At 38.1% G+C, this 15,640-nt stretch overlaps 1 protein-coding gene across 1 annotated transcript in view; it reads right to left on the bottom strand.

The window, feature by feature from the left end:
- Positions 1–15,640, bottom strand: part of XRN2 (5'-3' exoribonuclease 2) — a 64,879-nt gene that overhangs the window by 43,596 nt on the left and 5,643 nt on the right. Inside the window, exons 3-15 of the mRNA XM_026060201.1 lie at positions 8,750–8,877; positions 8,559–8,670; positions 7,197–7,308; positions 6,005–6,063; positions 5,836–5,925; positions 4,614–4,686; positions 4,472–4,522; positions 3,928–4,085; positions 3,449–3,523; positions 3,214–3,347; positions 3,068–3,125; positions 2,864–2,971; positions 1,083–1,127 (exon numbers count right to left, since the gene is read on the bottom strand). Of these exons, the coding sequence (XP_025915986.1) occupies positions 1,083–1,127; positions 2,864–2,971; positions 3,068–3,125; positions 3,214–3,347; positions 3,449–3,523; positions 3,928–4,085; positions 4,472–4,522; positions 4,614–4,686; positions 5,836–5,925; positions 6,005–6,063; positions 7,197–7,308; positions 8,559–8,670; positions 8,750–8,877 (1,203 nt within the window). The remainder of the gene's footprint in view (positions 1–1,082; positions 1,128–2,863; positions 2,972–3,067; positions 3,126–3,213; positions 3,348–3,448; positions 3,524–3,927; positions 4,086–4,471; positions 4,523–4,613; positions 4,687–5,835; positions 5,926–6,004; positions 6,064–7,196; positions 7,309–8,558; positions 8,671–8,749; positions 8,878–15,640) is intronic.

Raw genomic sequence — 15,640 nt, 5'->3', positions numbered from 1 at the left:
ATTCACTCAGCTCGGCTTAAATCAGTTATGATTAACAAGATCTTACTCAGACATAAGATGGCACTTACAAGCAAGACCCTTATATTCCTACAAATTAATTTTTTTCAAAGAAAAAACAAAACAAAAACCCAGTATTTTGTGCTGAAGTTCTTCATGGGTTGAAAGGCAGTTTTGGGGGGAAAATGAAACTCCATTTAACTTACTTTGTAAAAAGGACTCTTTGCTTACAAAGTGAATAACCTCTTTCATTCTAACAGGGATAGTCAGATAATAACTGATTTAAAAAATAAACACAGGACATGGAGAGCACTCAAAGAGTAGGGACATCAYATAACTTGAAAATTTTGGAAGCTACACTTATCTGAGCGTCCTACCCAAGAACAAAGCTACACTGAAATGAACATGCAAGAACCCATTTTAAAAATATCCGAACATTTCATGCATAGAAAAAATAAACCTCAACAACAACATGATTTTAAAAAATTCAAATTACATGGGTCAGAAAGGACAAACATGCTCCCACAACAATTAACATTTCTCTATTTATGAGAAATTTTGCAACTTGCTTACAGGCAGAACGTTTGACAACTATACCATGGGGAAAGCCTTGTTTGCTTTTTCACAGTGGATGCCTTTAAACAAGCACATCAATGCAAACTCATATCCACGTTTAAACCTAACACCTTAAACATACTCCATAAAAGTGCGTTGACCCAAACACAATACAGTTGCTGACAATACTCACGTCAATACACAGAAAAGCAACTCCTGTACAATTAGCATGGCAAAGCACCACAAAATAATCACGCAAGTGCAGACATGTCCACATTTCAAGGACACAACATACAGTTAATCATTGGGCACCTTCAATTCTCTCCCTCCTTCCCCAATTTAAGAAGCCTTTAACATGCAATTCCTTCATTCAAAGCTCCAGTGTGCAAAAAGTTATGGAAAAAAACCCTGTAAGCACAGCCCCAAAATTCTGTGATTACAACTGCACCTTAACTCACATTTACCAAAAGCTATACTATATATTTTAATTACCGCTAGCGTTTTTTGCATTGTGAAAGAAATGAACTTACCTTCATTCTTTTTCTTTTTTCTTTTTGCCGTCTTTTGAAGTTGTCCTAAGTAGAGAATAAAGAGAAATAAAGTCAGTCAAGCATACAGGCCTCTTGGAAAAACATTTCATTACAATCCTCTATCAGCTAAAATGACCATAAGGTTTTTAAGTACTGTTCCGAATAAAACACAGGTCAGTTCTTGTATCTGTAAATCCAACAGAAGTGGGATAGAAATTTTTACTCTACACAGAAAAAACATGGAAAAAAGTAGCTGTGTATTCAAAGCCCCACAGCGCTGGTTATGGCTTATATTCCCTACTAAGTTTTGCCACAGCCACCAGGTCTTCGAGCTTATGGATGGAAAATCCGAGTTTTAGCAGTAGCAGCCCACTGCCAATTTTAGCTGAAAGTGATATCAGGATCAAAGGGCTTCAAGTGACAACACACAGACAAACTCCTTGTCTGGACTGGAATTGCTCCAAAACAAACAAACAAAAAAACCCAGGAGAAACATTAAAGTCCTAGAAATGGGCAAGATGAGGCTCTAAAAAGATACTTCAGTATCCTTGGCCAAGGATACTGAAAACTTGAACACCAAATTGGCATTTCCACTTCAAGAGACATGCAGGCTGGAGTTGTTATAAACAAAATATTCTGCCAGCACTGGTACAGGATTTTTTGACTAAATATTAGATACAGTTCTCTTCCTTTGTTCACAAGGTGGTTTTATTCCCTGTATTTAATGAATAAGCTGCATACACAAAGACTTAGGATATACAAAACACACCTCTCAGCCAGAAGAAATGCTGTAACATGTAAAGAGTTATTTTCAACGTCTTTTTAAGCTGCTGAAAAGATATAAAGCAACTGACAAAATAAGTACCAGATTTTTTTTTAACAAATCATTTTAAAGACAAGTCCACTAGAATTTAACTTAAAGCTTACTTATAATGTGAATACTACCAAACTTGAAACTCTATCCTAACTTGTCTTGAGTGGGTTTAGCTAAAAACAAACAAACAAATACCCCCACAATTCAAATAGACTCCAGAGAATGATTTTAAACAATGCAATATTTAATGCTTAGAATAAAGGGGGGGAGGCTGAGACATGCCAAACCTCGAACTCTACGGAACATACACAATGGGTCTGACCATCTCTTTCAAAAAGATGCAAGCAGCTGATTTTGGAAGGCAGGTAGTACCTGCACCCCATACAGTTACATCAGCGCAGCCAGAGCCAGCACCCTCTGTCTTCCCAGAGAAAGAACCAGTAGAGGCTTGGCACCTCTCTCATCCCAGCGTGTCTCCCAGGCTGCAGAGCTTACACGTGTCCGCAAAAGACTGCACAGACACACTGCGGAGACAGACCAAAAGAACAACAGTTTGTGGACAAGTCCTACAAGACGGGAGGCACTGGCAAGGCAAGAAGGCATTCTGCGCTCATATTTAGTGCTCTGCCACYGCTCGCTGCCAGCGCTTCCCCAGGTTGCGGCAGGGTACAAAACAATTCCTGTTTAGTTTTCATAGCAGCTATTCAAAAAGCCGCAGGCAGTAACAGGACTGACATACAGCTTTCATCCTGCTGTTACTTGGGATTACAACAAGAAAAACAGGCCCTGCAGTTCAAGGAAAGTAAATCAACTGGGAGCACTCAATTCATTTTCAAACACTGAGGAATTCACCGGAGATTACAACAACAAAAAACAAAGTTGTTATTCTATTAAGGCAGCGCGACAGCCTAACAGTAATGCAAGCGATCAAAGGCAAACTTCAAGAACGTAGCAAAGAAAAAATTACATCGTCATCTTTTCTCTTTTTGAAAATACTATCTTCGACTTCTCCAACAGCTAACATGATCATCTGGACTCGCTGTAGGTTGACAAAACCACTTTCTGTGAGGTATCCCTGTAAATTACAAAGAAACACAGTTAAAAAACAAAACTGTAGTAAACACCCAGATATTTTTAAGAAAAAAAAACACAAAAATTTTTTTACATTTACCCCAGTTTTGTGCACCACATTTTTATATATGTTAACCAAGCGATCAATTGCTCCTTCCCTACAAACAAACAAAAAAGCATTAGATTCTTTTCATTTAAAACCTTTGTACGTATACTTGCAGGAAAAGAAAACATTTTCTCATATACCTGATCTCCAAAGACGGCAGATGAGGAAGAAAGTCATTTCCCACAAAGAAGCACATAAAGACCCAGTCATCAACGCTTCTTTCAAAATCAAAAGTGAAAGGCAAACTGGCCATAGTGAGTTCTCTTTCCAAATACTGCAGCGCACACAAAAGAAAAAGGATATTGGGAAAGCTTTGTGCATGCAGTTTAAAAACATTCCTTACACAAAGTGGACGCAATGACTGCTTTTGCATACCTCTCGCAAAACACATAATCGAATGAAGATAAATTCTTGTTCAGAGGTAGGAAGACTGTCTGCAAACTGATCATGCTGTAAAATAAAACAGAAGAGTTGCATTACATCCAGGTTGACCTTCAAGCTTCCCCAGTTCAATTTTAAAAGGCTCACTATGAAAGCAGTTAAAAGATACACAAATATAGTTTCTGAAGTACTTACGCCAAGCATGTAAGCTGTTTTGCATATCTGTCAAGTTATTGACAGTTTTCTCTCACCAGCAGAAAAAGGAGTGAGGATTTTAGGTTTGGCATAATAGTATTGTGCTACAAAAGTACAATTTTTATTTATTAATAAAATAGAAAGGCCAGGTAGTTGCAACAATATGATTCATATTGTGCTTTGGCCAAAGACTGCAGCAAGAATCATTTGTGGATCTCATTAAGACATAAATTATTTCATAAATCAAAAGAATTTCTCCAAATGGTGATAATTCTTACCTTGCCTTGTTTTTCTCTGGGCAAGCCTTGGCAATCCTTAACTTCATGACCCATCTGGTTACAAAGACTACATGGCTTGGGTTTATTTGGTTTAAACTCTTCCCTAATTATAGTGAAATTTGGTTCATGTGTAGCTAATCCGAGCATAATTAGATCAGCTATCAATCAAAAGAGAAAAATAAAAATAAAGAAGGATGAACATTATTAAGCTTTCTTTTAATAAAAGAACTTAAAAAGCCAAGTACATTCTATCTTAAGCAAGTATGAACACAGAGATGTGCTCACCCACAGGCTCGTTCTGAATCATTTTTCTAACAAACCGTTAGTACCTGGATAGGTACTAAGACACAACTAAGTGAAAAATAGCCCTTCAGCTACAGACAATGCTGGATCTTTCCCAAATATTAGATAGAGCTTTCAAAAACAAACAAATACACTAGATATTTCCACAAATGCAAATGACACAAACATGACAGTCAAACCGAATAATGAAATTTTCGGCACAAGAAAACACAAGGTACGTAGCTAGCAGAGGAGGACTCACCATCAGCCCCACACAGACAGTGATGAGTGTTTGGGTCATGGTTTGGTTGAGCTATACAAAAGAAAATTACATTTGTTCAATTTAAAGTCAGGTAAAATAATTTAAATATAAAATAAAATGTTCACATCTATTTGAATGTTACCTCTTTGTCTTCTAATATAATCCATGATTTTATGTTCACCTTCGCCAGGAGCACTAGCATCAGACAAAATAACCTGTGAAGCATTTAAAGATTACATAAACAATTTGTGCTGACACAGTAGAAAATATGTACTTCATATACTGAATATTCATTCTGACTTATGAACACTTGAATTCTTAATTTCTAATTGTAACTAAATAATTATGATTAAAAAAGGAATTATTCAAGAGCTTGGATCCAATGAGTAGACCTTCATTTTTCATGCAGTGAATTAATTGCATCACATAGCTTTTCTACTAATTCTAGGACCAAACTGACACATTGACTCAAGTATCACAAAAATTATCAAGACATCATATAATGAGTTTTAAATTTCCTAATTAATTATCAAGACAATCATAATATGCAGCAGAGAACCAACAGATAAAGCAGACATATCCTCTTCCCCTTATATCTGCTAAACTCATAGACACACTGATACATTATAACTTTATACACTTCCTCACAGTGATGTCCAGATGAGCATTAGGGTTTACAAAGCTCATGTCAGATGGAGGGAATTAAGGCAAAGTCGACTGCCCTCTAATTAGACCATTTTAACATCAACCTATGGAAAACAGACAGACAGCTGCATCTGGAAAGGCTGAATAATTTTGCTCTCTTGTACAGAGCAAGCAGGGCACACACAAACAAAACTTGATGGTGGTGGAGTGGCTGAGGAACAGGAGGAAAGAATCTGGAAGTGAGTGCAGAAAGGCAAGAAAGCTGATACGAATCATTTCTGTAGCCTGTCATTTAGTGTACTCCATCGCTAGAAATAAAGGAGAAAACACAGCCTACATGAGCTAGCAAAAAAGTTAAAACGTAGAGAAAAGAATGCATACACAATGTATCTTGACACTCTTCCCCCAAGGAAGGAAAGTGTTCTTAAAACTCTGTCTCCCATTATATCAAACTGTGGCTTCTAATATCAAATCTCATTACTGCTCTTAAAAGAAACCTTTTCATATGAAATCAAAACAAATGGCTCTGTTAGACGGTGTTATTAGGACGAAATGTATCTCTGAAAGACCTAGCAGAATGTGCAAGTTGGTCCATTACTAATAACAACACAGTGCCTGAAGATAAGGCAAATCTGCTAAATTTGCACTCTTCAATCATATCCCAATCCAGCCTAATAGATCACCCTAATTTTCCTGAAGTATTAAACTGTGAAACTTACTGTCAAATTTTTCCAACCTGGGTCACTGTTTAAACGGTCAGCAATGTAATAGCGGAGACATTTAGCAAGATTGTCCATAAACTCAGTTCCCTAAAAAGTGACAGAAGAAAATAAATTAAACCATCATTCAGACATTGGCAATTACCGGTTAAAGTTCAAGATTACTTACTGGGGTAATACAGTTGCTGTCAAATCTCTCTTTCACTTCTTCTGGAGGAAGAATGCCACCTAGAGCAATGAAGACATTTAACACAGTAAACCAATACGGAACATTTAAAAGGCTTTTGCATGACAAAACCCCAGATGGCTCCCCTGATAACAATCAACCCTTTTATTGATAATTACTTCATTTAAAAAAAGAGCTCTTATTATATTATCTCCATCTGAAAATAAGGCAACTAGTATTTGTACAACAGTCGTCTGTTGCTTCAGAGAAGGGATTTCACTATTTACTCTGCTAAAAGATCATGAAAGAGATCTCAGGAAGAAACTAACCTTGCTAAATCAGATCATACATTAGGCAATAATTATTCTCCTGTGTATTCTCCCCTGTGTTTCCACTACCTGTTCACCCGGCCTCACAAACAGGGTTATACCAATTCTCTCACCTCTAAGCTTCATAAAGGGCTTTCGTAGTCTAGAAATGCTACAGGAAGAAATGTTAAAACACACACAAAAAAAAAAATTGTCCTGACTTTTTAATATCTAACTAGGTTACACAATGGTCCTCTCACTTGGACTACAGCGCTATTCCTCCTACAGAGTCACCTGAATTTATTTCTCCAGGCTCACTAGCATGTTTCAGCTATACATTCTCCTTTCACTCAAGTCTTGGCACTGTCACCCTTAGAAAGTTGCACTAGCTTTGTTTCCTCACTGAGTTTAAAGAGTTTTCACTATCAAGTAGCTACTCTTCCTTGCAGTTCTCTACTCCAGTCTAGTAGTATTTTCATCTGAACCTCACTTTTGAGCCTCAACTCTCTCTTTTTTTTTTTCCCCTCCAAGTCCTGCACATTTGTATTTTCTTCCATAGGGTTTTGATTAGCTTCCCACTGCTACATTTATCCCTGTTCCTCTGTTCATTTTTTTTCTAAAGTAATTAAGAGCACTCAACACAAACCCATTTCAGGAAGGGAGACAGAAGAAGGAAAAAAAAGGGTCGTTCTGTTTTATCTTAGATCCTAACTTTGCAAAAAAACAGATCCATCCTTCGGTTGGCTCACTATATTCTCCTTCCCTCTGGTATTGCATAAATATCCACTGAGCAAGACATCCTTTTCTATACTTTACCGAAAGGTTCAAAACAAAAAAGGTAATTCTCTCACTTGAAAAAACAATGTCAAATATGGTCACAACTCTACCTTTTGCTAGAATCTCTTGTCTTATTTTTTGCTTCTCTTCCGCAGCTTCCATTCCCTCCTTTGATGCTCTGAATCTTCTTGATCGTTGCTGATTCATTTTTGCACGTGGAGCCTAAAACACATATCATAATGCTTGGTTCAGTTATAGCAGATAAAGAATAATTGTCTAGAGGCAAATTGGTTTTGGTTACTGAGACAAGTCTTTTGAAGTTGGTCTGACTGCAATCACACAACCATAAGTCTACACTGTAACCGAAACAGGGATTTCTGTTGCCACTTCTGGCCATACCTCCCTTGTGTCACCGCTAGCTCTCAGGGTTGCCCAGGGAGTTTCTGGACAAATTCCCGAACAGGTGTCTCAGGCTTCTCAGTGCGGGAACCCAACAGCATGCTCACCCGTACCCACGTCTCAGAAAAGCACAAAACTCAAGGATTCAAGGTTTCCCTTGCAAAATAAATGAAACTTGCAAGTGCAATGTATCTGAGAAGCATTAGTTCCCACATACACTTTCTTCAACAAAAAACTCCTACAACTGTATCCTTCCTCTATACATATGCATGCTCTTTTGAAAATAAAAAGACTATAGAGCAGACAGTAGGCAGCTATTACTTAGGGCACGTATTTTGAGGTTTTTAAAAGGATATGTCAACATAGCTTTGGATTACTTCTATATACACAAATATCCTGAAATTCCTGCACTTGGATTAAGGTAAAAATCTTTCTACTTTGTAGATTCTCATTTTAACCTTGAGAAACTGAGAAGCCTTGAAAAACAGCCAAACCTTAATAGTCCTACCAGGAGTCTGTTAGGCCATTTTAAAGTTTCTCAGTGAGACTACACAATCAAAAGAGAAAATTTTTCATTAAAGCCATGTTTTTAAGAACAGGTGATATCTTCCACCTCTTTTTTTTAATTAGGCCAACTGATGCACCTGAGGGAGATGGGACTAGGATAAGGAGAAAGACAAGCTTTCAGGCTCAAACATCCTCTTAAGGCCTCTCTGTGAAATATTTCACAGCACAATTAAGTCACTGCCATTTTAACCTGCTGCGTAAGTTATTACTACAGCCACAGAACAAAAGTACACAAGTAGTAGTTTCAGGGAGCTACTGTCCTACATAAGTTTTCTGCTCTCCAGTACCAAAGTTCAAACTGCAACAGACTACATTAGCCAGCTTACATAACCAATAAAACCCATGGATGGTTTTAATCACTGTCACCAAAATTTAATTAACAGTATATTTTACCTGTAGTTTTTCATTTTAGAAAACTATTTCCCAAAGGATCTTAAGAGAGCAGATGGCATCAAGCCTAATTTCACAAACAGCCATTACCAGGAACTAAACATATCAGTACTTACTACTCCATCTATAGCCATGTAGAGAAGCCGCCTTGGTCTTACAATGTTGAAGATCCTGTCAATATACTCAAAAATCGCAACCATCATTTCATCTTCATTTTTGGGTGCCGGCCTAAAATATAGAGTATTCAATTTAACATTTGAAATGTTAAGAACAAATCCTATTTGTAAAAAGACAAACACTGCCTTACTTGTCTTCCGGATGGGTACAAGGGTGGATTATACCATTCATATCCAAATACAGATTATCAAACTCCACCTCATTAGGATTAGGTTTGCTGGTATCAATTGAAGCCTTGACACCATTGCACTCYTTAGCCTGTGAAAACAGTTGAAAACAAATGTCTCAGTACATGATCATAGAAGTATCACAACCAACCAACAGAGGCATTAACACAGACTCAGAAGAGTAGATTTTTCCAAGGGCGGTAGGAATATAGCAACAATCTGCCCACAACATAACCTACAGATCCATGCTTACACTGTTCAGATAGCTTCATTTTAAGATGTGTCCATAAACCAGCCTTACTAGAAGGTATTAAAATGAGTTACAGAAGAGTTGGTTCATTTCTGTTGACTGGTAAGTATTATGAATACTGTCTCAAGAAGTTTCCATACCTCATATTATCCAAGAAAAGAATTATTTTTACTGCCAGGACCACACAGACCCCCTTAAAAATTAACAAGGGACTTTAATTATTTTAGATCATGTTCTAAACTTAATGCTATGTTCTAAAGTTCTTCTAAATATAAATATGATAAACAAGAGGATTCAAAAATCTTTCTACTTTAAACAATTCTCCAGATTGACACATGTAAACAAACTTGCACCACTGTCTTTTCTCATCAATATTTAATATTTAACTCCAAGTGACATATACAGTTTGGGGGCTGGGAAGTAAAATTGATTCAGCTAGAGCCGATTAGATACTGGAGTAGAGCAGATGACCTGACAAGCTTCCAAAAGTCAAAATAAATCAGGAGATCATGATGAGCAAAGGAAGATAAGATTGAATTACAAGGATGATTTTCTTCCAGCTTCCTTTATACAGAGGAAGGTGATCCTTCCAGATCCCACCAGCCAAATCTCCTTTTGGGTATATATGTCTTACTTTTCCTGGTGACTACCAAATGCACTGGGATGCTCAGACCCCTGCACTCTCCAGCTGCCAGCTTTGAGTTTGTCTGTGGATAGATCTGAAACGCTGAATCAATTCTACCCCTCACATTCTACTTCTGCAATATAAGCAGACTTCCGACTCTYAACACTTCACTTCCTTTAAGTCAGCACATCTTCTGTTGCCAGGCTGCTACCTAACAAACATGAAACTCGGGCCAGAGTGGAGACAGTAAACTCAATGATAAATTATAACCGCCCTAAGCCACCTGTAGTCATCTATGTTCTTGTAGCTCTTTGACATTCTTGAAAGCTTACAACAAACCGAACAAGGTGAACCCAGAAGTACAGGGAAAACAAATCCCAGATGAACATCCTGGAAGTAATAATTCCATTACTCTGCTAAATGTGAAAGCAATGTCATACCACATTATTTTACATGTGCTGCTATGTCAACACAAAGTAGCTATCAGGCTGAAGAGAACAGTCTCCCTGACCAGTCCCATGGCAGAAACTGGAGTTGGTATCTATAATACCTACATAAAAGAACTCATCTCCTTCATCCCCTTTTTTCAAGCATGGAAAACAATCAGTTTTGAAACACTGGCGCGATCCAGCTCCACCAGCACCGTCTCCGAAGTTACATTTGCAGACTCGCTACTGGGTACTCTTCTAATAAAAATAATCCCAGATAATTTCCCAGATCTCTAATATGCATCTCAAACTATCATAATCAAGAGGAAAAACTTGCAGGACCACCAACTACCTTACAAACTTCCTGCTTAGAGCAGCAGAACTACATGAACTTATTCCAGTCTCAGAAGGTTTAAAAAAAAAAAAAAAAAGCCAAGCCAAAACAAATCTTCAGTCATTTTCACAAAATTATGCTGAAAGTCCTGAACACTAAGTCCTTCTACTTCATTTTTTTAATACATGAAAAATTTCTGCTAATGCACACACTGATCTTTATTCTACTCTTCATGCAAATTAGTCAACTACTGACAGATGAAATCTTGATCTACCACAAGATTTAGGTTGATTCAGAATTTCTACAACACAAAAAATCACTTGGTTTTTGCAGAAACCAATTCTCAAGTGCAAACACTGGACTATAGCTTAGTGTTTTTATAAAATTACTCCAGGCAAGCAAGACCTTCCATTTTAAAAGAAGAGCATTCATTCTGGCTTATATCAGATAATGGGACAAGAAACTTGTCTTGAGTTCTGCTTGATCTTTCATCACACCTCTTGCCAAAGCTGACTGAGACTCAGAAGATATCAAAGGCTTACAACTATGTGATATGAAAAATAAAATTGCCCTCTTCACAGATCTTATTCTCAGTCTTGAAGGTAAAGCAAAATAAGTATGATCTCTTTTAGATGACTTGAAAGCCACTCAGTTTTCMTCTGCATACTGCTATGTCAGCAACTTTACCATCACRTGCTCACAAACCTACCAAATTTTCAATGCAACAGTCTTGTAAAAGGTTTAAGTATCTTGGAKTGATATCTTTTGTGATATAACTAAAYTGTTCACTTTTAATCTACAGCCTCTTTTGAAGCCATTGAAAATAGATCTTCAAATATAATACTTTTTTACTTGCAGCTTTATTAATTCATATGAATTTGATTAAGAATACTCTCCCGGATTTCATGYTATCTTCAAGATCTTCCTCTTATTCTTCCTGCTCAGCTTAAGAAGAAGATTAATCAGATTTAAGAAAAAGAAATAATCTAGCAAGTTAAGAGAACAAGGATCAACTTGTTAATATTTCAAAGAGACAAGCTACCAAGAGATATAAAATTTCTGATTAGAAAGATTTATAAGCAATCCTAAAATACACACAGAACTGATTACACTGTAAGTGAAGTCTGAATCCCTCTACAGTAAGGCAAACCACAGCTTCTCACTACTATCGTTGTTAGCTCTCAAATTCATGAGCAGATTTTAATATCAAAAATCATAATGAATACAATTTATCCATACAGTGTGCTCAAAGTCAGAACAAAACTACATGGATAAGAATATCAGGATGTGACACTTCAGTTATGGTAAATCTAATCTGGTTTAATGGAATTTCTAACGATAAGTGKTCTTTGTTAAAAGAAAAGGAAAACTATGACAATCTTAATTATAAAAAACCAGAAGAGTTATACAATCACAAACTCAGTAAAACAAAAACTATACACACCTTTATTTTATCCAAACATGCGAGTAGTTTTGATTAAATACAGTTCAACTTAAACGCTTACAAATGTGATGGGAAAGGTAAGTCTTCTGCTCGTAGACAAAACTCCACTTAATTGTTACAGGTTGCAAATATATTTGCTATTTAAGCTGTGATTCCTTTTACATACACAGACCTTTAAAGCATTATCCAAAGACAGCCAGACAAGCTTGTTGGACAAAAATCAAAACATCCATTTACAATACAGTAACAACAAACCGCTAAACCAATCTGTTTTATTTTGTCAAAACTATATTTGCATCCATTTGATCAGCAGAACACCACTTCAAAACATCACAACTAAACGTTCTCTTACGGGATTTTAGTTGTAACTAAGTCACGAGGCTACCTTGCCAGTACAGTCACAAACGTAACAGAGAGAACTGCTCTTTCCGCAGCCTAATTTTATCGCTGGAATGGATGTTTATCCACACAACTTTGACGTAATGAAGGAAAGGGGGATTTGATGAATGAAAGACTTCAACCACACAGCTAATTATGACACCGACTGTAAGTGAAAGAACAAACTGCTCACCTTTGTGAGCTCCCTACTTTGGTAAAAAGGGGATAAAGTAAATTGCCTGGCATCAGTTGCCCACGTACACGATGCAGAAGCATTTCTGGAAAGGGATAAAAGTGAAATAACAGTGTTCCTGCTTGAGGAGGGACTGTTCAGGTTCCAAAGCACTAGGATACCCAAGCACAAGCAGCTCCTTGAAAATACTAGGTAGGATACGCACATGCACCTTCACGCGTTAGTGTTCCTAAGATCCACAGCCCCAGCTGGGAGAGAGCGCATGTCGTGTCCACAGTCGTACGCTCAATAACTGTCACTGGCAGAGCTCCATCACTCTCCCATTCCACATAACACCCTGGCCTCCTATTTCTCCCCAGCACACACAAACACAAAACACCGTCCCTAAGAGACTTCGAGACCGAGGGTTACCCAGACCCTCACAACAGATTACACAAGAAACAACAGTTCTGCAAAGCGATTAGAACAATCACTGCTAGCTGTCAACAGCTTATTCCAGAGGAAGTATTCGTGGGAGCAGCTATTAAGGGAACCATACCTGCAAACCCACAAACCACCTTTTGCTGGAATAATTACCCCATGTAGAGAAATCCTCAAACCCCAGCCATCCACTGGAGTCGCAAATTCACTTCTTGCAGCTACAGGTAAAATAAGCTTCACACATTACGCTGAGGGAGGTTAACGGGTCTTCTCAGAAACCATAATGTTAATAAACAAAAGAATAACATCATAGTTACAATTGTTAAAGAGCTACAACATTTGATTGATCCAAATCTATCACTCCACTTTACCACCTGAATCTGAAAAGCAAGAATATCCTGAAAATTATGTGGCCTGTAAGAACAACTGAATGCTAACACTGATCTAAAGTCCTACCATCCACACGCATTAAAACCTTGCTTAGAGAAAATGACAAGTCAAAAACTGTCAATACATAGTTCAATCACTTTCTTCTCCTTTCCCTTATCTTCTCTACCTTTTCTGCACATTTCCATCTTCTTCACAGTGCAGTATTTCCCAGATGTGGAGCAAAACTCTCCCCGGGAGGGTTAGGACATACAGAAAAGGCACAGGCCACAGCAGATGTTCAGCAGGGACACGAAATTTCAAAAAGGGATTACAAACAAGAGCAGCACCCAGCTAATACAGCCTGACAAAAGACGAATGATAGAAAACACTTGGAAAAGTATACAGGAAAAACAGTTTGGGAAACACTGACCCAAGAGTTTGTCTACCCCAAAAAATTACGGCAAAGTTAGCTCTGAAGAGAATAACTTGCCATGTTTGCTGTGCTGTAAAGCTATCGTGATGCGGCTATTCAAATCAAACGCAAGTTTGTGTTCTCCCTGAAAGGCGAGACCCCCCGCAACTTCCCCATCAGCTTCCAACTCCTACCACATCGCTTAGGATGGCCCAAGCGTTTRAGTGACTGCAAAGTGAGGCAAACGAAGAAACCAGTCTACCTGAAAACTAGCCTACCAAGAAAAGGTTAATTTTCAACTCCGTTATTTCCCAGAAAGGGCTCCACAAACGAGCACACAGATGTCCGTGCAGGTGCAAGGGAGAGGACAAAGATGAACCATCAGCTGACAAGAAGAAAAGCCAGCACTTTAAGTGCCCTATTACACACAGGTCAGCTTAAAGTGATCAATAAGCCTTATCTACTACAAGTTATGGATTAGTGGAGGCCATCTCCAGAGTCTAGCAGCTAGGCTGGGACTAATTCTTCATCAAAAAGCAGTATCTCCTCCTACAAAGAGCTGGATTTTAGAGGATGTCTTTGGAAAACCAACTTCCAGTTTGGGCAGGACATACTTCTCCTGTACTAAAAAAATACCAGAAATGAGAGAACAAACCTGAAGCTGCTTAAGGTTAAAGAATATAATTACAGGCTTGTTTTAACAGAATGATTCTTGGGTGCTGTTGTGACAGCCTATGTTGTCTTGTACACACACAAGAAAAAAAAAATCTAAGAAAAGGACAGGAAACTGCAAAAAGACTAATATGTGAGACAAAAGACTGAGAAAAAGAATTACTAAGACCTGAAAATGATAAGTTTGTGAAGTATTCAAATGCTATGAGAACAAGAACCCAAGGAAGTTTCTCAGACCAGCTATCATTCTGCTCCTATAAAATCTGTGCAGCTGTTAAGAGCAGTCCCATCCTTTTGAACGCCTTGCTCCTGCCCTCTCTCTCGAGCTGGCATTAGCTTTTGTATGCCCACGCCACGAGCAGGATCACGAAACCGATCCGCTTGAAAACAGTACGGTTTTACGGGGACAGACTAGTTCTCAGATCCAGCTGATGCTATGAGCGCATCAGCTGCTGTAGAGGCAGAAAGGGATTGGGCCCTCTCAGCTACAGCTCTCACTTCGGTCAGCTTTAAGCGACGCTGGAAGCGCACCTCCAATGTTGGAGCAGAACCTACAGCATCTGGCTTTGGCAGAAAGTGGAAGTGTAGGGGCTCTGCAAAATTAATACCATTTGAGAAAAGATTGTTACAAATCAAGAATTCTCTAACATTCTGGGTTTCTTTACACAAATCACACAGAACAAGTGTGATTCCCCTTCCCTCCTTCCCCACCCAGAAAGCAAAAGCAGGAAGAACTTGAGATCTTGCTTAAAATTTAGAATCCCCTTCCTACTCTTTGGTGGGGTAAGATCCTTCTACATTCCCATTTAAAATATTTTTTCTCCTGAAAAATAAAAACATGCGCAAATGAAAACAGAAAAGCACCATTTCAACAAATCAGGACTAAAAATCCTACTCCCCCTCAGGCATTCCAGTTTAATCTTCTTTCCGGTATCACTTTTTGGTTCTCTAGACAAACAGTACGATTAGATGTTTTCTAGCAGAGAAGCAAAAAAATTTTTCTTCAGGAGATCATTTTAAAGCGAAGTTTAGAAAGGTTTGGTTAAAAGGAGAGCAATCCCTTGAGGGGATACAGCTGTTCTTCATTTTGTATCCTCACATTATACACGTGCAGGAACATAAAAGTTAAAGCAACGCAAGTTGTTTTCCACTATTTATACTTCACTATTTGTACTCCTCAAGACAAACAGCTTCACTTTAATTTTGAAAAAAAAAAAACCACCAAAGCTGGCTTCAACTTTTAACTTACAGAAAGGACGGTGGAAGAGAGTAACTATGAAGAAGGTATCTCCTGTTCGCCCTACGCTTTACCAGAGGCTTTTATAGGAC

Source organism: Apteryx rowi, unplaced genomic scaffold (assembly GCF_003343035.1).
Source record: "Apteryx rowi isolate R43461 unplaced genomic scaffold, aptRow1 scaffold_167, whole genome shotgun sequence".
NCBI lineage: Eukaryota > Metazoa > Chordata > Aves > Apterygiformes > Apterygidae > Apteryx > Apteryx rowi.
The sequence above is the reverse complement of the archived record's forward strand: the minus strand, read 5'-3'. Positions and strand labels throughout refer to the sequence as shown.